General features: G+C 65.7%; 1 protein-coding gene across 2 annotated transcripts; it reads right to left on the reverse strand.

Moving 5' to 3' along the window:
- Positions 1 to 224: 224 nt before the first annotated feature.
- Positions 225 to 22,907, reverse strand: ZNF385A (zinc finger protein 385A). Of its 2 annotated transcripts, none has more exons than XM_056120296.1 (8): positions 22,814 to 22,907; positions 16,042 to 16,178; positions 7,275 to 7,385; positions 5,452 to 5,614; positions 1,693 to 1,935; positions 1,314 to 1,483; positions 1,090 to 1,185; positions 225 to 455 (listed from the first exon to the last, which is right to left on the reverse strand). In XM_056120296.1, the coding sequence occupies exons 1-8, from the start codon at positions 22,821 to 22,823 to the stop codon at positions 225 to 227; spliced, it is 1,161 nt and encodes a 386-aa protein (XP_055976271.1). In that variant the 5' UTR covers positions 22,824 to 22,907. The 2 variants fall into 2 exon arrangements, with proteins under 2 accessions (XP_055976271.1, XP_055976272.1); XM_056120297.1 differs by lacking the exon at positions 22,814 to 22,907 and adding an exon at positions 17,408 to 17,507.
- Positions 22,908 to 25,832: the final 2,925 nt, after the last annotated feature.

Consider the following 25,832-nt stretch of genomic DNA (forward strand, 5'->3'; position numbering starts at 1 on the left):
GCTTTGTGAACCCGATTGTGCTCGGCGGGGCTGCGTGGACATGGCTTCTGGGGGAGGGGCGTCTCCCGGGGGCGGCGAGACGCCCCCCGTTCTGGGGCGGGCGGGCGGGGCGGGGTTCCCTGAGATCTGGGGTGTCCCCCCTTCCGAAGCCCCCTCCCCCGCTCCCCGGCCCTCCCCTGGGACCCCACGGGCGGGGCGGGGGCGGGCGGGGCGGGCGCGGCCGGTCAGTAGGGCGAGAAGAGGATGGGTCCGTGCGCGGTCCGGATGGGCCCGGGGGCCGGGTGGAGCAGCGGGTGGGCGAGGGGCGGCCCCTGCAGCAGGGGCGCGGCGGGCGCGGGGCGCAGGGACAGCGGGGACCCCGCGGCCGCGGCCATCACCGCCGCCACCGCCAGCGGGCCCGGGAGCAGGCCCCCGGCCAGCGGCTTGGGCAGCTCCTTGGGGAGGGTCAGCGCGGCCTGCGGGGGGGAGGGGAGAGGGGAGGGGGGAGAGTCAGTGCGCCCCGCGGGGGCAGGGGCGGGGGCAGAGGGAGGGTCAGCGCGCCCCAGGGGGGGGAGAGGGAGGGTCAGCGCGCCCCGCGGGGGAGGGGGAGAGGGAGGGTCAGCGCGCCCCAGGGGAGGGGGGAGAGGGGAGGGTCAGCGCGCCCCGCATGGGGGGGGGGCAGAGGGAGGGTCAGCGCGCCCCAGGGGAGGGGGAGAGGGAGGGTCAGCGCGCCCCAGGGGAGGGGGGAGAGGGAGGGTCAGCGCGCCCCAGGGGAGGGGGAGAGGGGAGGGTCAGCGCGCCCCAGGGGAGAGAGGGAGGGTCAGCGTACCACGCCGAGAGAGAGAGAGAGAGAGAGAGAGAGAGAGAGAGAGAGAGAGAGAGGTCAGCGCGCCCTGCGCGGAGGGGGGAGGGTCAGCGCACCCCCCTGGAGGGAGGGGGAGGGTCAGCGTGCCCCGCGGGCGGGGTGGGGGGGAGGGTCAGCGCACAGAGAGAGAGAGAGAGAGAGAGGGAGAGGGGAGGGTCAGCGCGCCCCAGGGGAGAGGGCCCTCACTCCGCACCCCCCACCCCACCGCGTCCCCCCTCCGCCCACCCACCCGGACCCGGCCTCACCGCCAGCTCCCCGGCGCCCCGAGGCTTCTTGTGCCGGCCGAGCAGCGGGTTGGGCTTCCCGGCCACTCCGTCCCGGTGCCGCCGGCTGGAAATGTGCTGCGGAAGGCGGGGAGGGTGAGAGTGGGTGGGGGGCCCTGGGCCCAGCCGCGGAGGGGAGGACCCCCCCAACCCAAAGCCCGAAGGCGGTTCCCCCGCGGGTCCCCCCCAGGGGCCAGGGAGCCCACCTGTTTCAGCTGGACCTCCGAGTTGACCTTGACGTTGCAGATCTCACAGTGGAAGGTTCGGTCCTGGGCGGGGGCCTCTGGCTCCCCGGGAGTGGGGGGCCCCAGCCGAGGGTAGGCCTTGATGGGGCCCAGTCCGCTCCGGGCCTCCAGAATGGTCTTGTGCTTAGTACCTGCAGCGGCCAGGGCGGCGGGCGGGAAGGAAAGGGACAAAACTCTCCAGGCTCACATTCCTCATGCCAACATGGGAAGGAGGTGACAAGTGTCGGGGTTTCCGGGCCGCCCAGCCAAGTGCAAGGGGAGAGTCCTTGAGGGGTGAGGGCTGGGGACACCAGGGTCCGCGGCGGCGGCCGGAAAGGGCGACGCCAGGGCGGCAGCTCACCTTTGTTGTGGGCCTCCAGCTGGGACAGGGAGTTGACGGCCACCTTGCACAGGGCGCAGTAGAGCAGCCGCTTGGCCTTCTCCTCCTCTTCCTTGCTCCCTCCGGGCAGGGGGGCCAGGGCGGGGGTCGCCCCTTCGCCCTTGGCGGTCCCCTGGCCAGTCTCTGGAATGCTGGGCGGGGGCGGGGAGCCGGGCTGTTTCTCGGGGGACCCTGGGGCTGGAGCCAGTCCATTCTCCGCGGGAACTGCGGTTGGGGCAGAAACACAGGGCTCACCCCAGATGACTTTTTTTTTTGGCTTTTCCGGTCACACCCGGGGTTCCTCCTGGCTCTGCACTCGGGAATGACCCCTGGCGGGGACCAAATGGGACGCTGGGAATCGAACCCGGGTTGGCCGCGTGCAAGCCAAACGCCCTACCCGCTGTGCTATCGCTCCAGCACCCTCTGACCCATGACTTTTGAAGAAGACTCTGGTGCGTTTGTTTGGGGCTCAGTCTGACTCCTGGCTCTGTCACTCCTGCTGGGTCTGGGGGGGGGACCCTAGGAGGTGCCGGGGATCGAACCCGGGTCCACCACGTGCAACAGCCTCATCTCCGGCCCTGGAGAAGAGACTCTTCTGTGGAGGAGCCTTGCCCCAGTTTCCTGCAGGGCACGGGCCCAGCGAGTCCCACCCTGTGACAGCATGCATGTTCTCACGCCCTGGGCCAGAGCCAGGCATGCTTTCGCCGCCCTGGGCTGGGAGTGAGGGAGGGGAGGGGCGGGGGTGCCACCAGCTAGAGCTGCTGGGGGGGTCCAGTCCACTGGCCGCTCCTGCAGGGACAAGCTGGCAGCCAGTCTGGCCAGGGGGCGAGGCCGGGAGCCCGGAGGGCTTCCCCTGCCAGGGCCTGCTGGCCAGTGGGCCTGGGCTTCCCGCCCCGGCCAGCCCCTTCCCGTAGCCCGGCCCAGTCCCCGGGGTGACGGGGGGGCAGGGGCAGGCTGGGGAGAGGTCGAGAGACACGCAGACACAGCAGAAGGGACAGAGAAGTGGGGACGGAAGAGCCCGGGATGCGGCTGCTCCATAATTCATGGCCCGATTAAAGATGCACAGGCCGGGCCTGGACGCCGGGCTCCGGCTCCCTGCAGGGAAACTCAAGCGCTCCCCTTCTTGCTCCAGCGCCGCCGATCCAGTTTCCGGGTCGCGGCCAGGCTGGCCTTGGCGGGGGGCCTGGCCCGTGCTCTTTCCCTCCACCCCGCTCCTCCTGCCTGCCCCCGCCGCCACCCGGTCCGGAGGGCACATCCACACCTCGCGCTGGCCGGGGCTTTGCGGCTTCCACACGCCAGCGGGGCTGGTGGTTTCCTGAGCGATCCCAAGGGAGCGAAATGAAAAAACGAAATCGCACACACCAGCACCTGGGAGGGACAGGGCGACTTGCACACCAGCAGCGCCCCGTGGCCCTCGGCAGTGTCTCTCTCTCTCTCGTGTGTGTGTGGGAACACGCCCAGGGTGTGTGTGTCGGGGGGCATGTCTGGTTGCCAGAGAGGGAAGCGGGTTGGCACTGCGCACGAGAGGTGCCTTAACTGTCTCTCCCACCCCACATCTCCCCGCTTCGGAGTGAGGACGTGGAGCCACTGGGCTGAGGAGTCTGAGACGCAGGCAAGCCCACGCAGAACCCACTTCTCTCAGCCCGGGTCTCCGGAGGGCGTGTGTCCGGTGGCCGCGAGGGCGGGTCTGAGTGCGAGTGTGTGTGCATGCAAGGACACAGGAGTGTGTGCGTCTCTGTTTGTTTCTGAGTGTGAATGAGTGTGCGTGAGTGTGCCTGAGTGTTTTTCAGTCTGAACGAGTGTGTCTGAATGGGAGAACACACGAGTGTGTGTGCCGGAGTGTTTTTGAGTGTAAATGCGTGAGATTAACGGAGGGTGTGTCTGAGCGTGTGTATGAATGTGTATGTGCCTGAGTGTGGGTGTGGTATCTGTGTGTTTGAGTGTATGGCTGAGTGTGAGTGTATCTGAGTGAGTGTGTGGGTCTGTGTGAGTCCAAATGTGACTGTGTGTATATCAAGTGTGTGGGTCAGAGTGTGTTTCTGACTGTATCTGTGTGTGTCTGTGTGAATATCTGTGTGTCCGAGAGTGTGTCTCTGTGTGTGTTTGAGTACGTCTCTGTGTGTCTGTATGTCTGAATGCATCGCTCTGTGTATCTGTGTGAGTGTCTGAGTGTGTATGTGTCTGTGTGAGTGCCTCAGTGTGTGTTAGTGTGTGTCTGAGTGTGTCTGTGTGAGTGTCTGAATGTGTCTGTGTGTGTCTGTGTGAGTGTCTGAGTGTGTGCCTGTGTGTGTTTGTGCGTCTGAGTGTGTGAGTGTGCATCTGTGTGAGTGTGTGCCTGAGTGTGTGTGAGTGGCTGTGTGTGTCTGTGTGTGTGTCTGAGTGTGTATTTGACTATGTCTCTGTATTTCTATGTGTCTGAATGTGTCTCTGTGTCTGTGAGTGTCTGTGTGTGTGTCTGTATAAGTGTCTGAGTGTTTGTCTGTGTGTGTATCTGAATGTGTGTCTGAGTGTGTGTCTGTGTGTCTGAGTGTGAGTGTTCATCTGTGTGTGTCTGAGTGTGTGTCTGTGTGTCTGAGTGTGTGAGTGTGCATCTGTGTGAGTGTCTGAGTGTGTATGTCTAAGTGTGTCTGTGTGTTTCTGAGTGTGTGTCTGTGTGAGTGTCTGAGTATGTGTGTCTGTGTGTTTAGTGTGTGCGTCTGAGTGTGTGTCTGTGTGAGTCTGAGTGTGTGTATCTAAGTGTGTCTGTGTGTTTCTGAGTGTGTGTCTGAGTGTGTGTCTGTGTGAATGGCTGTGTGTGTGTCTGTGTGTGCGTCTGAGTGTCTGTGTGAGTGTCTGAGTATGTGTGTCTATGTGTGTCTTAGTGTGTGCGTCTGAGTGTGTGTCTGTGTGAGTCTGAGTGTGTGTCTAAGTGTGTCTGTGTGTTTCTGAGTGTGTGCCTGTGTGTGTGTCTGAGTGTGTGTCTGCGTGTGTGTCCGTGTGAGTGGCTGTGGGAGGCTTGGCCTGCTCCTGCGGGCAGGGAAGGAAGGACAGGCCGGGACAGGGAGGGAGCTCGGGCTCCTGGTCCCTGGAGCTGCCGGTGAACGTGCCGTGGCCATCCCAGGCCCGGGGGCTCCCGTCTTCCCGGCTCCCAGCTGGGAGCACAATCGAGACGGCGACCGGCCACCAGGGAGAGAGACTCTGAACTGCTTTCTGTGAACCTCCGAAACTGTCACCTCCCGACCAACAGACCAGGGGCGCCTGCCTAGCACACGGCCCACCAGGGTTCGATTCCCGGCACCCCGCAGGCTCCCCTGGGCACCACCAGGAGCGATCCTGGTGTGCAGAGCCAGGAGTGACCCCCGGCTGTGGCCCCAAAACAAAGCCAGAGAGAGCTGCGAAGGAGCTCGGTCGGGGAGAAGCGGGCGCTCCTGGGCACGGCGCTGTCCCTGCAGGGGGCACCGTGGGCAGAGGCGACACCCTGAGCCCCGCCCCCCTCCCCCTGGACGGACAGTTCCCTCCTTGAGGAGCCCTGCCAGGTGGCCGCACCCTCAGCCCCTCTGAGTCACTTGGCAGTGGACAGGGAGGGCTCTGTGAGAGGAGCTGGGGCGGGGTGGGGCGGCCCGATGGAAACTTGCTGTCACGGAGGGGCGCCAGGCCCACCTTGGATGGGGAGGGCCAGGCCAGGAAGGCGAGGCCAGGGCCGCGGGGAGGAGCAGAGATCGCGGGCAGGCGGGGGGGGGGGGGGGGGGGAGCCAGACACACCTGGACGGGGGGTGGCGCCCTCCGCGTTGGGGGGCACGTTGCCGGCAGGGGTGGTGTCTCCAGGTTCCCGGGCGCCAGGCTCCCGGCCTCGGGTCTTGGCGGCCTCGATGCCCTTGACCCTCCGGGCGTGGCGGTTGCCCTTGTAGTGCGCCTCGGCCTGGCTCTTGGGGGGGAGCAGGGGGAGGGAGTCAGATGCCGCGGCCCCCGACCACCCTCCCCGGGCCCCCGGGAGCCCCCGTGACCCTCCCCCAACACCGCTGGGCTGTCACGGCCCCCCTCTGAGTACGGGCAGCCTCGGGGCTTGGGCACCTGCGGCCCCGACCCCCCACCCACCAGCCGCCAGCCCCTGGCTCCAGCCCACCAGGCTCCCCCGCTTGTCCTGGGGAGGAGAAGGGACCCCAAACCCTGATGAGCAGGGCTCAGGCTTCACCCAGCCACGTCCTCCTGGAAGCCCCCTGCCCCCTGCCTCCTCCACTCAGCAGGGCGCCCCAACCCCTCACTTCCCCGAAGCCTCTGAGGACATTTTTTTTTTCTTTCTCTTTTTTGGGTCCCACCCGGCGATGCCCAGGGGTTCCTCCTGGCTCTGCACTCAGGAATGACTCCTGGCGGTGCTCAGGGGACCCTATGGGATGCCGGGAATCGAACCCGGGTCGGCTGCGTGCAAGGCAAACGCCCTCCCCGCTGTGCCATCGCTCCAGCCCCTCCGAGGACGGTCTGAAGGACCCTGGCCCCAAGCCCAGCTCTGGAGACCGAGAGCAGCAGAGACAGCTGTGAAAACAGGGCCTCCTGGGGCGCGGGGAGGAGAGGGCAGAGCAGGGCCGGCCGGAGCGGGTGGCTGATACCTTCCACCGGGGTGGGACCAGGTTGGGCGACTGGGCTGAGCTCGGAGAGGCCCATGGCCGGGCGGCTCCAGGCTCGATCCCTCGCCCCCCCCCTCCCGCCCCCCCCGGAGAACGCGGCCTCCTGGATGCCAAGGTCACCGGGCTCTGCGCAGGGTGGAATGAGGAGGTGCAGAGAGAGGCGGAAGGGGCGGGGTGCAGCGTGGGGAGCAGAGCCACAGTCACTGCCCCCAGCTCCGCAGAAAGAGGCGCCCCCAAAGCTCTCAGGACCCCGACCATAGAGCCCCCCAGCCCCAGAAATCCCAGTGGCATTTCAGATCAAGGAAACCCGCCAGGCTTGACACGTCCTGATGGGGGTGCGGCACGGGGAAAAGAGGAGTGTGTGCGTGTGTGCGTGTGTGTGTGTGTGTGTGTGTGTGTGTGTGCGCGCGTGCATGTGCGTGTGTGGGTATGGGGGATCGAAGCTTTGCCAGGAGTCTAGGAATGTGGCAGGGAGGCCCAGGGAGAGAGTTTATGCCACGGACCCCAGTGAGCAGAGCCTGGCTGGGTTTGATCCCAATGCCCCCCCCACCCCCCAGGGAATGTGGTGGAGACAGGTGGGAAGCAGGAGGTGGGAGGGGGTGGGGGGCGGAGGGGAGTGGGGGGCGTCCCAGTCAGGGTGCAGGAGTGGATGAGGAGGAGCCTGGCGGAGGCTCCCGGGGGCACCCACGACCTGTCAGCCCCACTGGCGGGAGCCACGCCCCATTCAGACCTGGCTGAGTCCGAGTCCAAGAGGAGGCACCCGGGGGTCACCCCTGGGGGTTCCCAGCGGGGGCCGGGATGGAAAAGTTGGCCAAGCCTAAGGCAAAAGCCCTGCTGTGCTACTTCGTGACCAAAACACAGTGACCTCTGGTCCTCGCGAGCATCTTTCCTCAGCCCCGGTCGCTCCCAGGGACCCCCCTGCCCCCCCCCCCCCCGGGCTGGGCGAACAGTTGTGTCCCTCACCTGAGAGTTGAAGCGGATCTGACAGACGTTGCAGGAGATGATGGGCCGCTTGGTCTTGAGCAAGGGTCCCCCGAACGTGTGCGAGAGCACAGCCTTCTGCACAGGGTCCATCTGTGGAGACAGGCTGGGGTGAGCCGGGTGCCCAGCACGAACGCCTGTCCATCGTCCCCCCACGCAGCAGGGCCTCTCCCGGCCCCCGGAAGGCTGCGGACTCTCAGCCTCGGCCCCCAGTTCCTCCCCAAACCGGCATCTCGGCCTGGAAGGGGAGCGGAGGGTCCAGGATGCTCAAGGTCACCCCCGAAGTCAGTCGCAGAGCCGGAACCTGACCTGTCCACCATCCATCTCTCGATCAACAGGAAGACCCTCGGGGCTGGAGGGATAGCACAGCGGGGAGGGCGTTTGCCTTGCACACGGCCGACACGGGTTCGATTCCCAGCATCCCACAGGGTCCCCCGAGCACTGCCAGGGGTAATTCCCAAGTGCAGAGCCAGGAGCAGCCCCTGTGCATTGCCGGGTGTGACCCAAAAAGCCAAAAACAAAACGAAACAAGCCAAAAAAGCCCATGAAGACCCTTGACCCACTCTTGATCTGTGACCTCCCAGCGAGGCCCGTTCAGCAGAGGCACCCTGACGGCCCCAGCAAAGCACCCCGGGTGCCAGGGCCTGGGGCCAAGGCTTGAGCACGCCGGGGCGAGGGTCTGCCAAGCGGCCTCTGGTCTCGGGAGGAGGCAGGGCCAGCGCTGGGTCCCAGGTGGTCTCAGGCACACCCTACCTGGCCCTCTCTCGGGCGGGCGGCGGCTTCCAGACGGGGGTCCGGGAAAGCAGGAGCCAGTGGCTCTAGGGAGTGACCGGGAATAGCGGGACCTAGCGCGAACTTTCTCTTCCTCCTCGAAGGGCTGGTGGGCCTGGCCCGGGCAGGCGGGCGGGGTGACGGCTGCCCCACCCAGGGTCAGCTGACGCCTGCAGCCTCCCGCCAAGAGCTCATGTGAGGAGGGAAGAGCCTCTGAGGCCCGTGCTGTGGGGGACGGGGGTTGCCTCCCCACACAGTGCTCCTCCCTCCGGCCGGGAGAGGTAGGAATGGAATGCGGCGGAGGGCGCTTGGTGCAGGCGGGGTTTTCTCCTAGGGAGAGACTCAAGGGGGCCCATGTTCCCTGCGAGCCGCTGGGAACGTGGGGGTCATCATCACTCACCGGGGTCCCTCTGGGCCCCCGTGGTTCCCGCTGAGGCCAGGAGCAGAAACCCCTGCACTCCCCACGTGACTCACGGGCAGGCTGGGGACTTCAGTGTCCCCGAGAAGTGGGCCTCGCCCCGTCCGGAAGCGAGGGGCAGGCCCGAGGGACGGGGGGCCCCTCCTGAAGTGGCCGCAAGCAGCCCCTCTCGCGGGCGCCCAGGCTCGCTTGGCCCAGGTCCTATCTCAAGAAAAGCTGGCAGTGGGGGTGGGGGGGCAGGCAGGCTGTGATCAATCTGTGCAGGGGTGGGGTGTGAGGGAGTGGCATGTGCTGTGTGTCTGGGATTTGTGTATCAACATTGCTGTGTCGGGGGCTTTGCTGACACCACCAACGGGCAGGTTGTGTAATCTTCAGCTGCGTGTTTATCTGGGTGCATGTGCGATGTGTCTGGCAGACAGACAGACAGACCAATCTGGAGACAGGCTTCCACGGGGAGGGGGGCCGGCCCAGAGCGCGTTGCTCTCCCCTCCCCAGAGCCCACCCATCCGCCTGACTCGGAGCCCATCCCGCCCTGGACGCTGCCTCCTGGGCCTGGCCCCTGGGTCTCCCCACAAGCCGGCTGGGGCTGGAACTCGGCCCAAGCAGAAACCCAATCTGGGCCGAGAAACCCAAGTCGGAGCAGAGTCGGGGAGGGACTGGGGGGTGGCGGGTAGGGGGGCAGGGGCCCGGATCTGGCGCCACCGGGTCACCCCAAAGTGGCCGAGGACCCCCGGGCCGGCCATGCGGACCACCGAGACATCCATGCCCAGGAAGCCTCCGACACTCAGGGCCTTTTCTTGGGGTGACCCCTTCCCCCCGGGGTCAGGTCTCTGGACACCCCGGGGAGCCGCTGGTGGGGGGTCTGCGGGGTCAGGCTGGACCTGCCCACCCGCTCCCGGGGGACCCAGGCCCACAGCAGGCGGGGCGAGGGCTGCGGCCGAAGGTGGCAGGCCAGCCACCAAGAGCGGCTCCAGGCCAAGGTCCCGGTGACCTAGCGGGGGTGGGGGGGCGCATTCTGCCCCGGGACCCTCCTCTGGGGCTCCCGCTGGACCCTGCCCGGAGGGGGCCCTTCCCGCTGCCCTCCTGCCTGTCCCGGGGCTGGGCTCGTGGGGGGGCAGGGAGGGGGCGGCCGAGGGGCTGCACCCCCCTCCCCGGCGCCCCTCCCCCGGCCCACCTCCCCGGACAGAGGACAAGGGCGGGGGGCATCTCGGGGGCCAGGGCTGGGCGGGCCGGGTCCGGGCTGGGGGCCGGAGGGCAGGTGCGGAGTGAGGAGGGGGCGGGCGGGGGCTCTCCCGGGGCGCGGAGGGGCCAAGGCGGCGCTCGGGGACGGGGCAGGAGCCCCGGGGTGGGTGGGGGTGGGGTGCGGGTGGGGGGGGGCTGCGGCGCGGGGCCGGCGCGGGGAGGGGCCGGCGCTTACCCTGCGGGGCCCGGGGGCGGCGGCTCCTTGGCCCGGGGGGGGGCGCGGCGGGCCGGGCCGGGCCGGGGACGCGGCGCTCGGGGCCCGCGGCTCGGGGCTGCAGCCCGGCGGGCGGGAGGAGGAGGCGGCGCCGCGGGGACCGGCCGCCCGGGGGCGAGGCCTGGGCCGGCGGGGGCGGGACCGGGGCGGGGCCTGGGCCGGCGGGGGCGGGGCCTGGGCCGGCGGGGGCGGGGCCGGGGCGGGGCCTGGGGCCGGGGCGGGGCCTGGGCCGGCGGGGCGGGGCCGGGGCGGGGCCTGGGCCGGGGCGGGGCCTGGGCCGGGGGCGGGGCGGGGGCGGGGCCGGCGGCCGTGGGGGGCGCGCGCGGGGCCGCGTCCTCGCCCGCCACGGGCTGCGCGACCCCGGCCCCGCGCGCGGGGGCCCGTCCCGCCCGCCCACGTGGGTCCCTCCCCCCGCCGGCCTCGCCCGCCCACGCCCCGCCCGGCCCGGCCTCCTCCGCCCCGCGCGCGCCCCTTGCCGGGCACCCGCCGCCTGCCAGCCGGCGCGGCGCCCCCTCGCTGCCCCCTGGCGGCCGCGGCGCGCTAGGACAGCCGGACTCCCGGCCGGACACTGCCCCCTCCTCCCGGACAGCTCCCGGGACTGCGGCGCTCTCGTCCCGTCCCCTCCCTCGGAGGCAGAGGCATGACGCGGGGTGGGGGTAGAGACGCTGCCGTGGGGACAGGGAGGGAGGGGGTCCGGGCAGAGGGAAGCACCGGCGCAGGGATGCTCGAGCAGGGGGGGCTGCCCCTCTCTCCGGGGGCGGGGGGCGAGGCTGTCGCCAGGACACCACGGCCACCACCCCAGGTGGACGCAGCTCCCGGCGCGGATCATCTCATTTGATCTTTTTTTTTTTTTTTTTTTTGCTTTTTGGGTCCACCTGGCGATGCTCAGGGGTTACTCCTGGCTCTGCACTCAGGAATGACTCCTGGTGGTGCTCAGGGGACCCTATGGGATGCTGGGAATCGAACCCGGGTCGGCCACGTGCAAGGCAAAGGCCCTACTCACTGTACTGTCTCTCCAGCCCCCATCTCATTTAATCTTCACGGCCACTATCTGAAGCAAGTGCTGTCATTATCTTCATTCCACGGATGAGGGCACGAGGTTCAGAGAGGTCGAATGATTTGCCCAAGGTCACACGCTAGTAAGTGGATGGACTGGGATTTGAATTTAAGCCCGGGCGGCCTGATCCCAAAGCCGTGTGCTCAACTGCCCCCAGCCACTGTCCAGGCCTGCATGCAGCCCATGCTCCCCTGCAGAATCTGACACTATTGATGTAGCCGCCTCTCTCTCCTCTCTCTCTCTCTCTCTCTCTCTCTCTCTCTCTCTCTCTCCCTTCCCAGTTCTGTCCCTGCCCTCCCTGGGCCTCCTCCGTTTCCCTCACAGCCCCCGCAGGTCCCCCCATCTAACTCTGCCACCGCCAGCGTCCTGCCTTTCTCGAAGCACAAGCAATAGCAACCACACAATAATCATAGCAGCCGGCACTGGCCGGGCGCTGGCCTTGGTCGAGGCGGTACTGTTATGTAATCGGACTCCCAGAGCAGCCTGGCGGGGGGACCATCTTGTTGTACAGCCGGTACAGTTGGCGTTCAGAGGGGTTAAATAATTTGCCTAGGGTCCCCCCGCCGGTGCCTCTGGGACGTCAGTTTGCAGCAGAAGAGTCAGAGGCCAAAGTTGGCCCCGGCTCACCCACCCCCCCCCCACGCTCTCCAAGCTTCCCCATGCTCCTGGCTTTAACCACCTTGCATCCACTCGAGGCAGAGGGGTCACAGAGCCCGGGGAGTCAGACACTCTGGCTTGTCCACAGGACGTGACTAGGTCTTGGCCACTTGGCCACGGAGCTCTGAGTCTGTGTCATCCACAGAACGGAACACTGGCGGGGTGGGGAACAGGAGTCCCACACCTCGTGCCACTCACACTTCATCGATGGCTTTCTCTCTCTCAAGTGCTCTTCCCTCACCCTGGCTCCTTTCGCTTACTGGCTGCCCTCTGGAACAGCCTCGAAGGTGCCTTTTGATTCTGCCAGGAGTTGGAGAGATAGCATCGCAGATAGGGCACTGGCCTGGGGCTCAGCTGACCCAGGTTCGATTCCAGACACCCTATATGGTTCCCCTCTCTCCACCAGGAGTGATCCCTGAGCACAGAGCTGGGAGAAATCCGGGGGTGGCCCCAAACCAATGAATAATAAAACAGGGGCCGAAGTAATAGCACCGCAGGTAGACTTGCCTGGCATGCAGCTGACTCGGGGGTCAATCCCCAACATCCAATGTGGTCCCCTGAGCACCCCGAGGTGTGGCCCCCAAACCAAAGAATAAACAGATTGAATAAAAAAATAAAATAAAATTTTGTTTACTCCTTCAAGTCTGAGATCCCCCGTGAACATTAATCTTTGTCTCTTTGCTTGCTTCTTGCTTTTCAGGCTGATGCTCTTCCTTAAACACATTTCTCTCTTTCTCTCCCTTCACATTTTTTTTTTTTTGCTTTTTGGGTCACATCTGGCGATGCACTCAGGAGTTACTCTTGGCGGTGCTCAGGGGACCCTATGGGATGCTGGGAATCGAACCTCGGTTGGCCGCGTGCAAGGCAAACGCCCTACCCACTGTGCTATTACTCCAGCCCCCCTTCACATCTTTTTTTTAAAGAAGTTTTATTCAATGAAACCTATCTTTCTTCACTAAAATAAATAAAAATAAATAAATGCAGCGAGGCTGGGGATGCAGCTCAGTTTCGGAGTGTCCACTTTGCACGTACAGGGTTGGGTCCTGGGCGCCAATAAATAAACAATTCTGCTAGCAATTCTTCCAAGCCTAAATCATATGCCACCTGCCCCCAGCTTCAACCCCTTTATATTCTGTTCTCTTTCTTTTCTATTTAACGCCAGGTAAACAGTGGTCACTTTATTTATTTAGTTTGCTTTTTGGGTCACACCCAGCGATGCACAGGGGTTCCTCCTGGCTCTGCACTCAGGAATTACCCCTGGCGGTGCTCGGGGGATCACATGGGATGCTGGGAATCGAACCTGGGTCGGCCGCGTGCAAGGCGAATGCCCTACCTGCTGTGCTATCGCTCCAGCCCCAGTGGTCACTTTAGCACCGTCTCATCCAGCAAGTTTTTCCTGACAGCCCAGAGATTCCCACATAATCTGACGGCCCCTGAAGCCGCCTTCTTCACCTTGCAGGAGACTTCACTGGTTATTCCCTAGCATCCTTGCTCTCTCCAAGGGCACAGACCGAGTCCCATGTCCCTGACCCAGGCGGAGTGCCCAGTACGAGTAGGTGCTCAAAGATAATTTTTCCAGGACCGGAGCAAGAGGACGGCAGGGAGGGCGCTTGCCTTGCACGTAGCTGATCTGTGTTCAATCCCAGGCACCCCATATGGTCCCCTGGGCCTTGCAGGCGTGAACTTTGAGCACAGAGCCAGGAGTAAACCTTGAGCACTGCCAGGTGTGTCCCCCCCAAAAAAAAAAACAGCCAAAATTCCAACGGAATCTTGTTAGTGTCTCTGCTACAGTTTTTCTAGCACCTTCTGTCTGGGGCTGCAGATCACTGCCTTCCTGTCCGTATTTCTCTCCTGAACATAAGCTCCTTCAAGACAGAACTGTGTCTTACTGACCGCCGTGCCCCTGCCGGGTCTGGCCTAGGGCCTTCCTTATAGCCAGCACTCAATTTTCTCAGCTGTCAAATGAGGATAGCACCACAGCTTACCCCTTAGGGTGCTGGAGCCATGGAAAACAGTGCGCTCCACATGCAATGAAAATGTTGATGAGGATTCTCTCTCTCTCTCTCTCTCTCTCTCTCTCCTTTCTTTCTGTGGTGCGGGGATCCAACCCAGGGCCTTATGCATGCAAGACATGCTCTCTCCCATAGAGACGCATCCCTATAGCCCTTGATTTCAGTTCTTTGGGAGGAAACAGCTGTGGTACAAAGAGAACTTCATTTGGAGTCTGACGCTGCGGGTTCATATCAAACACATCCATGCCACTAATTGTGCAGACTGTAGGCCACACTGTGCTGACGTCAGTCAACCACTCAAACCTTCTGCGCTGGAGGCTCTGTGCTCCCAAGATGTCTCGTGGATAGTAATATCACCTTGTTGGTTGGTGGAGATTAAGCGAGACCGTGGATAGCAACATTCCCTGCAGCGCCTGGCGCAGAGTCAGTGCTCAGAACAGGTCTGCAGCTGAATATCCCCTGGTGGCGGATGTTTTGGGGGAACACCTGGTGATGCTCTGGGGTTACTCCTGGCTCTGTGCTCAGGAATTACTCCTGACGGTGGTCATGGGGACCATATGGGGTGCTGGGGATGGAGCCCAGGTGGGCTGTGTGCAAGGCAAGCCCCCTCCCCTCTGCACTCTCTCCCCAGCCCCTGATGGTGGGTTATTTTGAGTTGAATAAAGCTGGTTTTCCCCACGTCTTTGTTTTTTGTTTGTTTGCTTTTTTGTATTTTGGGGGGCCACACCCCATCATGTTTAGGACTTATTCCTGACTCTTTGTTCAGGGATCACTTCTGGCAGTGCTCAGGGGACCCTAGGGGGTGCCGGGGATCAAGCCCAAGTTGGCAGCACCGTAGCACTGTAGTGCGGTCCTCCCGACATTCACTGATTTGCTTGAGCGGGCACCAGGAATGTCTCCATTGTGAGACTTGTTGTGACTGTGTTTGGCGTATCGAATACGCCATGGGGAGCTTGCCAGGCTCTGCAGTGTGGGCAGGATACTCTGGGTAGCTTGCCGGGCTCTCCGAGAGGGGTGGAGGAATCGAACCCGGGTCGGCCACGTGCAAGGCAAACGCCCTACCCACTGTGCTACCGCTCCAGGTTGGCAGTATGCAAGACAAATGACCTACCCTCGCCCACACCTTGGGCTCCAACCTCTTCCCCAAGCCTAAAATCTGTCTGTCCACGGAACCACGTGGCGATGTTGTCACCCCAGATTTTCTGCTCCTCTCAAGGTGACTCCTTCCTTCCTCTCGGTCTGAGGCCCGAACCCTGGAGTCATCCCTGACTCATCTTTTCTCTGCTCCCCTGCCCCCACGTGTGGGCTGGTCACCATGGCCTGTCAATATTTCCCTGGAAACACCTCGCCATCCTCTCTCCTCTCACACTGCCGCTGCCCTGCTCCGTCTGGCCCGCCAGGCTTCCGCCCGGGCTGACGGCGCAGGGACAAGCCCCTGACCGCCCACCGAGTCCGGCCTGCAGCCTCTGTTCCAGCCGCCCGCCCACCCCGCAGACCCAGCTCTGCTGCTCCTATTAGCGTCTTGCCCCCCCAAGAAAGAAGATTAGAACTTCGGGGCTGGAGCGATAGCACAGCGGGTAGGGCGACTGCCTTGCATGTGGCCGACCCGGGTGCGACTCCCAGCATCCCAGATGGTCCCCTGAGCACCGCCAGGAGTAACTCCTGAGTGCATGAGCCAGGAGGAACCCCTGTGCATCGCCGGGTGGGACCCAAAAAGAAAAAAAATAGAATATTAGAACTTCCCACTTCATTTTCATTTTGGGGGTTTTGGGGCCACGCCCGAGGGTGCTCAGGGTTTACGCCTGGTTCTGCGCTCTGGGATCATTCCTGGCTGGGTGCTGGGGATCGAGACGGAGCGACCGTATGTGTGCAAGACAAGCACCTTCCCCGCTCTGCTGTCTCTCCCCAGCCCTCTTGGCTTCCTGTTTCCAGACGACGAGGCCAGACTTGCAGACACGGCCCCTCTGGCCCTCCCCACCACAGAGCCGCAGCTCTGCGCGGACAGGTCGGCAGGGTTCCACACCTCCTCCTCGTCCCGCCCCACCCTGAAATCACAACCCCTAATGCAGGGCCCTATCCTGGTTCTCTTCCCTCCATGGTGGGCGGCTCATTGCTGGCCGGGAGGAGAGGGTTCGCACGTCAAACGCTTTAGCGTTGCACTTGGCTCTCTCTGAGCGAGACCTTAGCGACTCTTGGGCTGTCCCGGTCACCGTGCTCCGCGGCGCCCCCGAGAGCTCAGGGTCCTTAGAACAGACGCGAAGTCAGAAAAAGGGATGATCGATCGATCGATCCAGAGGAGATTGTGGATTCGAGGCAAGATGGGATTGGGGGGCGGGGGGGAGGCAGGGACCCCGGGGTGGAGGCAGGCGGATACTCACGGTGCTGTAGTTGCTGAAGAGGCCCAGGGCGGGGGCTGGCTCCAGGGGGAAGGGCATGATCTGCTTGAGGTCCAGGGGCGGCTGCATGATGGGGGGCTGCCGCAGCAGAGGGAGGGGCCCTGCCCGGCTCAGGCTGCCTGGAGGGCAGAGAAAACATCAGGTGGGGCAGAAGGCTTGAGGTCGGGGAGCCCCCCCAAGACGCTCAGAAGTTGGCTCTTCCCTGCTTCCGGGACCTGACTCGGAGGAGCACCACGGAGCAGGGTGCCCCGTGGGGGGCTGGGGGCGGCATCCTTCCCTCTCAGGCTTTCACTTCCTCCTCCTGCAGCCTCCCTCCCGCAGTTAGTTCCCCAAGACCTCGAGGGGTCTGAGGGGCCCGGGGAGAGCTGGAGCTGTGCCGCCTCAGCGGGACGGGGACCCCCAGGCCTGGGAGGAAGTTGCTTCCCCCTAGGAAAGCTGAAGGCATACCCCCAGGGAGAATATACGTGGGGGGGTGGGAGTCCCGTCCCCCTAGTGCGCAGAGGGGGTGTGGGGGACCTAGGGGACGGGACTCTTTCAGATGCCTCCGCGTTCCGATTTGGTCCAATCAGAGTCCTTCTCCGCGGCGGGTTCGGGACCATGCGGTGTTGGGTTTTAGACCCGGGGCCCCTGCATACCGCCCAGGCCCCAGTCACGGTTGCTCATTTAGGAGGAGGGCGCGCTGTACAGCTACTCCTGCTCTGTGCTCAGGAGTCTCTCCTGAAGGTGCTCAGGGAATCCTCCCTGGGGCCAGGCACTGGACGGGGCTGGGCCAGGCCAGGCGAGCCCCTCGGCCGCTAGCCGCTCTCCCTGCCACCCCTGGTCCCAGATTGGATTTTCAGTTCTCTGCCCGCACCTCTGGGGTAGGCAGCAGGGAGTGGCATTGGCCCTGGGCCGGGGAACACTCGGACCCGGACCCCGGGGCCTCTTCTCCCGAGCTTCCTGCTGTCCCCCAGGCGCAGGGAGAAACCCAGGAAGCGTCCAGACCTGCTCAGCTCGCTTGGCTTCATGCGAGGGCATGAAGAGAAATCGCACCCTCTCTGGGAGGGGATGCCTGGGCTGGACCCTGCGGGGAAACGGAGTCTGGGCCAGCCATCCCGTGGCCTCCGTCCCCACGCCCCCCCCCCCCGCAGAGCCCCCGCCGGTCCCCAAAGGGCTGGCGCGAGGCCACCGCGCCCCTCTCGGCAGCCCACTGTCACTGGCCTGTCAGCCTGGCGGGGACTTCTGCCAGCTGCGGGGCCTGCCGGAAGCAAAGGTCAAGTCCAGAGGTCGCTTCGCCCATCTGCCTGGACCTGACAGAGCCCCCCGGGGTCCTCTCCTGCCCGCCCTGTCCACACTGCCCTGTCCGTACCTTCAGTCCTGGTGCCCGCTGCCCCCCGCCAGTGGCCTGGCCCCGGCCCCCCAGGGGCCTGGGCCCCGCAGCTCCCCTTCCCTGGGTTCTGCCCCCTGCCCCCTCCCTAGCCAGCCACCCCCCCAGTCCAGTCAGTGGGATCCACCAATCAGAGTCCTGGAAAAGTGGGGCAGAGGGGAGGGCGGGGGGAGCGGGGATTAGGGGAATCTGAGGAGAGAGGGAGGGGGCGGGGAGGCAGAGCCCGGCAGGGAGCGGGTCCAGGAAGGTCTGGGGGGGGTCTCTCGCCTCTCCCTCCCCCGCAGGGGTGCCCGGAGGAGAGCTGCGGGCAGCTGGGCTGGGCCTGAGGCCTCGGTGGGCTGCGGGAGTGGGCGGGACACCTGCCACCGGCCCTGGCGCTGGGGTCCCGTGCCCTGTCCCTTCCCTCAGGTCACCTCGCGGGTCGCTGGGGATGAGCGGACAGTTTAGAAAGCGAGCGGCGTGGAGAGGGAGCCTGGCCGGGGCAGGAGCAGGAGGCCAGAAGGACCCGCAGGGAGAGGAGGGCCAGGGGCCAGGGCAGGGCGGCGAGGCCGGGCTCGGTGCCCGGGACGGGGATGGGCAGACAGCGAGGCAGGGAGGGTGGTCGGACCCTCGCGCCTTCCGTCCGGCTCTGTCCCCGCACGCACGGCGTCTGCCTGCTGCCACCCCCCTGCCCCTGGCACTCGGGCAAGGGGCAGCCTTAACGAGCCCCAGGCGGCATCAGGAATGGTGAGAGAAACCGGAGCAGTCCGCACCCAGCACCCACCCGGCAGCTGCTCCGGGGCTGGCACTCGCCGGGCCCCGGAGCGTGGTGGCCTGTGCCCCGTGGTGACCACAGCGCTGCTCCTTGACCCTTGGCTGGACTCGGGGCCGCCCAGGGCTGCCTCTCGACCCCCCTTTCAGAAGAGAGAATCCCAGGAAGTCCTCCGCGGAGGAGCCCGCGTGGCACACCAGTGACTCGGAGCACATTTAATCTCCCGGCAGCGCCGCTTCCGTGAGGTCACCGAGGCTCTACTTTCCATCCGACATCCAAGGACACGGACGCTCGGCCCCTCCCACGGAGCTCTCGGGAGCCGGCCTGGGCCTTGGGGGTTGGTCTCAGGCGTGGGGGCCACCCTGGGGAGCGCGCAGGGGTCGCTTTTGCCTGACTGTTTTGGGGTCGCTCCTGGAGGTGCTGGGGATGGAACCCGGGGTCTCCCGCACATGCCAAGCCTGTGCTGGGGCCCCTTGAGCATCTCCCTGGCCCAGACCGGGGGTCTCCACCCAGGTCTGTCTTGCGGTGAGACAGACTGCTTCCCAGCTACACAGGGCTAATCTGAAGCAGGGATCCGAACACACACACACACACACACGCGCACGCACGCACGCACACACGCACGCACACACACGCACCCGCACACGCACACACATACACACTTCTGTCTTGTTCCAGGAGAGGGAAGGGGGAACGCCCCCCCAGCCCCCCTCCCCCAGCCGGCAGAGGGAAACGAGGCCACTCACTTCCCCAGGGCTGTGGGTGGCTGGCTTCTCTTTCCCAGTGGCCAGAGCCCCGAGGAGGAGGCAGGGAGGTGATGAGGTGAGGCAGTGGGAGGAAGGGGCGAAAGGAGCTTGGCAGGAAGGAAGGAAGGAAGGAAGGGAGGGAGGAAGGAAGGAAGGAAGGAAGGAAGGAAGGAAGGAAGGAAGGAGAGCAACGGTTGGGAGGCTCGGGTCTTGTCTCCCAGCTAGAGGGTGATATTGGGGCGCCCTCCCCAGGCCTGAGTTGCCAGCACCGGCAGATGGCAGCTCAGGGGCCGAGCGGTGTCGGGAAGCCCAGGCGCCCCACTCCCCGGTCCCTGCCGGAGAAGAACTGTCCTTGCCAATTCCCGAGCGCCCGCAGCCCGCAGCGCCTGGGGGGGGGGGGGGGCGCCACAGCTCCCAGCTGTGCCACTGACGGGCTGCTGGGGCTCTAGGTCCTGTTTGTTTGTCATCTGTCGAATCCAAACAACAGTCCCTGCCTGGCGGGGCTGCTGGGTGGCAGGAATCCGTGCAAGGGGCTGGCGGGGCCCCGAGGCAGCTCAGAGAAGGTCGGCCAGAGAAACAGCAGGGAGGGCACCTGCCTTGTACGGGGCCAGCCGGGGGTGGGCTCCCAGCACCCCCCGGGGCCCCCCGAGCCCCTCTGGGAGTAAAACCCCTGAGAACAGCGCCAGGAATAAGCCCTGAGCACTCACTGCCGGGGGTGCCCCCCCCCAAGAAAACAAAGTAAAAAAAATTAATAAGTCCTTGTAGATGGTGCCAGCCAGCGCAGAGAGGGGGGCTCGTTCAACCAGAGAGCAGAGCTTGGCTTTGAGCTGCGAGCCCAGAATATCCTCATCTGGGGAGGGGAAGGAAGAGGGGGGGGAGGGACCTTAATAAGGGCTGGGGAGCAGGAAATGAGGTTGGAGACGCAGGGCTGGTGACATCTGGTTAGGTGAGGGCCCAGGCGATTGGGAGCTGGGGCGGAGGGGTGTTGGCCTGTGTGTGTGTGTGTGTGTGTGTGTGTGTGTGTATGTGTGCGCACGCCTGTGTGTGCATGCTCGTGTGTACATGTACATGTGTGTGTGCTTGTAGTGCGTGTGTTGTGTTTGTGTATGTATTTTGTTTTGTTTTTGCTTTTTGGGTCATACACAGCAATGCTCTGCACCCAGAAATTACTCCTGGCGGTGCTTGGGGGACCGTATGGGATGCCGGGGATCGAACTTGGGTCGGCTGCATGCAAAGCAAATGCCCTACCCGTTGTGCTATCGCTCTGGCCCGTGTGTGTGTGTCTGTGTGCGCGTGCAGGCTCTGGGCCTGGCTGGGACAGGCCACTCCAAGGGACGCTCATCAGAGTAATCACCTCCAGCAGCTCAAGCCCCACCCGGCTCTGTGGGGAACTGCCAAGCACTTTAGAGAAAGCTCCCAGTGCCCTCTCAGACCCCCAGGTGGAGTCCGCCTGCCCCTTCTGCACCTCACCGGACCCCTGGCGGGACAATCCCGCAGAGGTTTCCCTGCAGCTCCCAGCCACGGCGGGGCTGACTCCTACCCTGCCGAGGTCGGGCCCTGTCCTTCCACTCTCCCCCTGAAATTCTGGCCAAGTGCCACCCCCTAGGGCCATCTGAGGTGCGGCCGGGAGCCTGGGCCCTGGTGGTGGCGAAGGAAGCATGGGAGTGTCCCCATGAGCTGGCCTGGGGAGTGGCTGCTTCTGGGGAGGAACTGGAGCCAGGCAAAAGGGCCGGGTAGGGTGTGGTTTGGTGCTGGTCTGCAGAGCTAGCCAGATGCTGGGAAGATCAGGAGAGGCACCGGATCAGGGGTGCAAGCAGGTTTTCAGGCCGAGGTGGGGAGGAGCACAGGGTTGCCTGTGGGAAGATGGCGACCAGGGGGCCAGGCCATAGCACAGCGGGTAAAAGCATCCACTGCGTTACCTACCACCCCGGGGTTCGATCCCGGCACCCCACATGGTCCCGCAAGCCCGCCAGGAGTGATTCCCTGAGCACAGAGCCAGGAGTAAGCCCTGAGCACAGCCAGGTGTGGCCTAAAAAACCAAAAGAAACAAAAAAAAAAAGAAGAAGAAGCAGCAAAAGGAAAATGGCCACGAGGCTCTGAGAGAAACCCGCAGGCCTGAAATCTCATCGCCAGCTCCTGCCTTTTCCTCTTCAGGCCTCTGGGCCTTCCTCCCTCCCCAGAAATGCCTGGAAAGGGGTTGAGGGGACAGTCGCGGACCCTTGGGTCCTGTCTCACGGACCAGATTCCGTGTATCTGTTTCCTCCTGCCTCGATTTCCCTCTTCTTGGCAGGAGGCGGACCGAGGGCTGGAATGACTTTGAAGTCAAAGATGAAAGCCACAAGGGGGTGATTATGAATAACCACTCAAACATCATCCCTAATAGCCCCGGGGTGCAGGGGGGTGGGGGGGCAGGCCCGGAGGGAGGAGGAGGCAGCGTGGAAGGTGGGGAGGGGGGCGGACGGGGCCTCCTCATTCATCACCCCCAGCCGGCCCGATACCAGGAGAGGACAGTAACATTGGCGCAGGACACGGAGCTGGGGCCAGAGCCACAGCCTCCTGGGTCGGAGACATCTTTGGACTGTTCTGGGAAGCTCAAAACCCGGGCCTGGGTGCAGGCAGGCCTGAGCTCCTCTCCTGCCCCCTTTCCCCAAACAAGGTCAAGGTGTGTGTGTGTGTGTGTGTGTGTGTGTGTGTGTGTGTGTGTCTGTGTGTCTGTGTGTGTGTGTGTGTGCGCGCGCCCGTGTCCTGTTGCGGGTGGGGGAGGTGTGCTCATAGGCCTCCGGTCTCCTGTGTCCCAGGGAATCAGCATGGGGGGAGGGAGGAAGTGAGTAAGTCAAAGCAGTCAGAGCGCTGCGCGCCCATGGGTGGCACAGGCCAGCTCAGAGAGCAGGGACCCAGGCCTCCCCCGAGCCGGGCCTGGTGAGGTGTGACCCCAGGGGTCCTCTTTCAGGCCCGCCGGGGTGGGCGCGGGGGGCGCCACGCGGGACGGAGGAGTGTGGAGCCTGAGCTCTGAGGACCGTGTGTGTGGGATGGGGGTCCGGGATGGGGGTCTCATTCCCGCTGGGGGACTCCAGGCGCCCCGGCAGTCACGCCGCCCGCCCGGGAGCAGACACGGGCCCGGGCAGCGCGCGGATGCAGGGACGGGGAGAAGGTGTCCTGGAGGGCGCAGGGGACAGGGGACAGGGCGCAGGGGACAGCGGACAGCGGGCAGGGGCAGGTCCGAGCCGGGACGTCAGGACGGGCCCCGCGCAGACCAAGCCCCGGGCCAGGCCGGGGCAGGGGTCCCCCACGGGGGTCGGGACGCGCCGCGGACACCTGGGTCTCTGGGGGGCTCCCGTCGCGGACCGGGCCCGAGGGGGCTGGGGTCGCCCGCCTCCCCCGGCCCGGGCAGGCGGTGAGGAGGGGGCGCGCCGGGCGCGGGGGGCGGGAGCGGCAGCGGCAGCGGCGCGCGGGCAGGTCCCGGCGCGTCGGGGCGGGCGGCCCGGAGCGGCCCCGCCGCAGCGCCGCCGGGGACAGCCCGGCCCGCGCCCCCTCCCCGCTGCGCCCCCGCCGCCTCCGTCCCTCGCCCCCGGGGCCCAGAAGGAGGTCGGCGCGCCCGACCCGGCGGGCAGGGGCCGGGGGCAGCGCCCCCCGCAGCGCCCCCTCCCGCAGGGCCCAGCCCAGCCCCCTCCCCGGCCGCTCCGGGCCCGTCATGGAATATTCATGAGCCTCATGAATACGCAATGGCCCGATTCTGGGGCGGGGGGCTCCCTCGGCGCCGCGGCCCCCGGCCCCCTCCCCGGGGCGGGCGGGGGGCCCCGATGTGGGGCGGGGGGGGCGCCGCAGTCCCCGCGCCGCGGGCGGCGGGGCGGGGGGCGGCGGGGCGGGGGGCGCGGGCGCCGAGACACTCACCGAGGATCATGCTGGGGACCCGGCGCCCGGGGTTCCGCGTCGCTCTGTCCCGGGGGCCGCTCGGGCCGGGCTGGGGTGCGGGGGGAGGAGCCGGGGGCGGGGCCGGGCCGGGAGGCGGGGAGGGGGCGGGCCGCGGCAGGTGGAGCCGGAGGAGGGGGCGTCCCGGGCCCCTCGGGCGTGGGGGGCCCGCGGGCGGCGTCCGCGGCGGCGCAGCCCGGGAGGGGCCGGGGCCGAGGTCGGGGAGCGGGTCCCGGGACGGGGGTCGCGCGCGGCAGGGTGGGGTGGGGTGGGGTGGGGGTGGGGGCGCCCGGCCCCGGGGGTCCCCGCGGCTTCCCTGCGGCCCGGGTGCAGAGCTGTCCCTCGGGGCTGGCGACGGAGCCCACGTGGCCCCGCTCGGGTGGTCTCGCTGGGGGGGTCCTGGGGGTGGGGCGCTGGGGGTCGGACCCGGGCCGGCGGCGCGCAGGCCTGCCCCCGCCCCCGCCGCCGCACTGACCCCCTGCCTGCACCGGGGGGCTCCCGGGGGTCCTGGCGACGCGCGCCTCTGCCTTCCGGAGGCCGCAAGAGACGCCGAGCAGGGGCGCGGGGTCCGCGAGCCGCAGCCCCCGCGGAGCCCCCCGGAGTCGCGAGCCGGCCGCAGCCCCGGTGCAGCCCCCAGGCCCACAACGGGCGCGCGGGCCGGGCCCGGCCCCGGGGGGACCTGCAGGGGCGGGCGGAGGGCGGCCGCGCGAGGGGGGAGGCCGCTCTGCCGAGGGGCTGGGACCACGGGCAGGGGCAAGTCCGGCGGGCGGAGGGGCGCGCCGGGAGGAGGATGCTCGGGCCGGGATGCGGCGGCGGCGCCGCGCTCTGGATGCGGCGCGGGGGGAGCGCGCGCCGGAGCGTCCTGGGGGCCCACCGGGGGCGGCGGCGGCGGGGACGGACGCGGGAGCTGGAGCCGCGGAGTCTGCGCGGTGTCTGGGGAAGATGCGCTGCGGTGCCCGGACCTGCCCGGACCTGCCGTGGGCGAGGGTGGCAGGGCGGCTCCCACAGTGCCTCGCGGCCCGCGCCGGGCAGGGGGAAGGGGTGTCGCGGCGAGCCGGACCGCCTGGGTGTTGGGGTGTGGGGGCAGGCGGGGAGGAGAAGGTCAGTGGGAAGGGGGCAGGACTGGCACGTCCAAAGAGCCGGGAAGGGCAGGGCACCGGGGCTGGCAGTCCTGGCTCCTGCAGGGAAGTTGGGGCTGGAGCGCTAATTAAGTTACAGGAAGTTCAAGTTCCTGTTTCTGGGCCTCAGCAGTCTCTGGGCCTTGCCCGATGGATCAGGTTGGAAGGGTGAGCCCGGCGGTTGCACCTGTGAGATGCTCAAGGGCGAGCGGATGGGGGGTGCAGGGCGTGGTGGTCTGCGCCGGAACCCAGCGCTCCCTGCCCGTGTCTGGCCTTGGGGGCGCGGAGCCCATCGGGCCCACTCTCCACCTGCCGTTTGGCCTCTCGACCACATCCGCTGCCCCCCAGACCCTCCTGTCGGTACTCAACACGCGTCCCCCGGGCCTTGGCCCTGTCCCTTTCCCGGGTGGACACCCAGAACAAACCCGCCACGCGGCAGGTGTGGCCAATGGACAAGACATCCTTTCGCTTTGATCTGGTCCCCACGGGCCCCGGGGACCCGGGGGTAGGGAGGTCTCCAAAGAGAGTCGCTGTGCTTACGGGGGAGGCAGCTGGCTGGAGGACGAGGTGACCTTGCCGGCAGCTGGGGGGGCCGTGTACCGGGTGAATCCATTATTGATGAGCCCTGCACCCCAGGCTACTAATGAGCCCTGGCCGCCTGCTCTAATTGATGTCAAGAAACTTGAGACCCCCAGATCAGCTTCCCGCCTGCCAGCTGCCTCTCCGAGCCCCCTCCCCCTCCAGGTACCCCCAGCTGCTCTGCTCCCTCACTGAGCACTCTTCCATCTCTACTGCCACAGGCAAGGACAAGGTCCAACAAGGCTCAGGCCTCCCGAGACCCCCACCCACCCCCAGTGTGCTTCTGGGAGGCTCCAGTCCCGAGAGGGGAGGCGACTTGCCCTGGGAGGTTTGGGAGGAAGACTTCGAGCAGTCGGAGAATTACAGTCAGTGCAGGGATTGAAAGGCTGGTGCTGGGTTACAGCCGCAGCAGTTCGGAGCCCAAGAAACTCCCTCTTTGGACCGTGCACCCTCGCGAGGGCCCTTGTCCTGCTCTGCGACTTGAAGGTAAAAGAAAACAGAGGCACACAGGCAGACCCAGAGCACCGGCGCGGCGGTCCTCAGTCCACTTTCCCTCCACGATGAGGGAGTGGAGACCCAGGTCTGGAGCCTGGGTTAGGCCTGTGCCACCCCGGCCCTGCCCCAAGGAGGCCAGGGTGGAGTTCCTTCCTCGAGAGTGTTCTGTGATTCTGCCATCCTTGGAAGCACTGGGCGGTTCTCGGTCTCTTATCTCAACCAGTCCCACTTCATTCTAGGGCTTTTTTTTTTTTTTAAATTCACTGTTTGAGGGGCTGGAGCAATAGCACAGCGGATAGGGTGTTCGCCTTGCACGTGGCCAACCCGGGTTCGATTTCCAGCCTCCCATAGGGTCCCCTGAGCACCACCAGGGGTAATTCCTGAGCTCAGAGCCAGGAGGAACCCCTGTGCATCGCCAGGTGTGACCCAAAAAGCCAAAAAAAAAAAATTCAGTGTTTGAGTCACATCCGGCAGTGCTCAGGGCTTACTTCTAGATCTGTGCTCGGGATCAGGCTCCTGACCGGCTTGGGGGGACCAGCCTGGGTTACCGGGAGTGAACCCAGGTCAGATGCATGCACGACCTTTCCGCCGGACTCTCTCTCTCCAGCCCCTCATGGGTTCTTCGAGGACTGTCCCTTTTCACATCCATACTTTGCAGGAAGCTCTGCGTTGGATTCCCACCCCGCGCCCCCAAATAGGAAAAAAAGAGTAAAGGAAAAGAAAAGAATGGTTCAGATGCTTGGGGGAAGAAGGGACAAGGTCAACCTCTGACCCTCCCTGCCTCAAACTCCCATAAATTTGTGACTCTG

Source organism: Sorex fumeus, unplaced genomic scaffold, assembly GCF_029834395.1.
Source record: "Sorex fumeus unplaced genomic scaffold, SorFum_2.1 ptg000042l, whole genome shotgun sequence".
Taxonomy (NCBI): domain Eukaryota; kingdom Metazoa; phylum Chordata; class Mammalia; order Eulipotyphla; family Soricidae; genus Sorex; species Sorex fumeus.

Bases quoted from the DNA above. Each gene is read 5' to 3' on its own strand.
- ZNF385A (XM_056120296.1), bottom strand. The intron at 1,186-1,313 runs GTGGGCTCCCTG...CGCCTTCCGCAG, and splicing joins CGGAGGTCCAGCTGAAACAG to CACATTTCCAGCCGGCGGCA. The intron at 456-1,089 runs GTGAGGCCGGGT...TCCCCCCCGCAG, and splicing joins GGGGCGCCGGGGAGCTGGCG to GCCGCGCTGACCCTCCCCAA.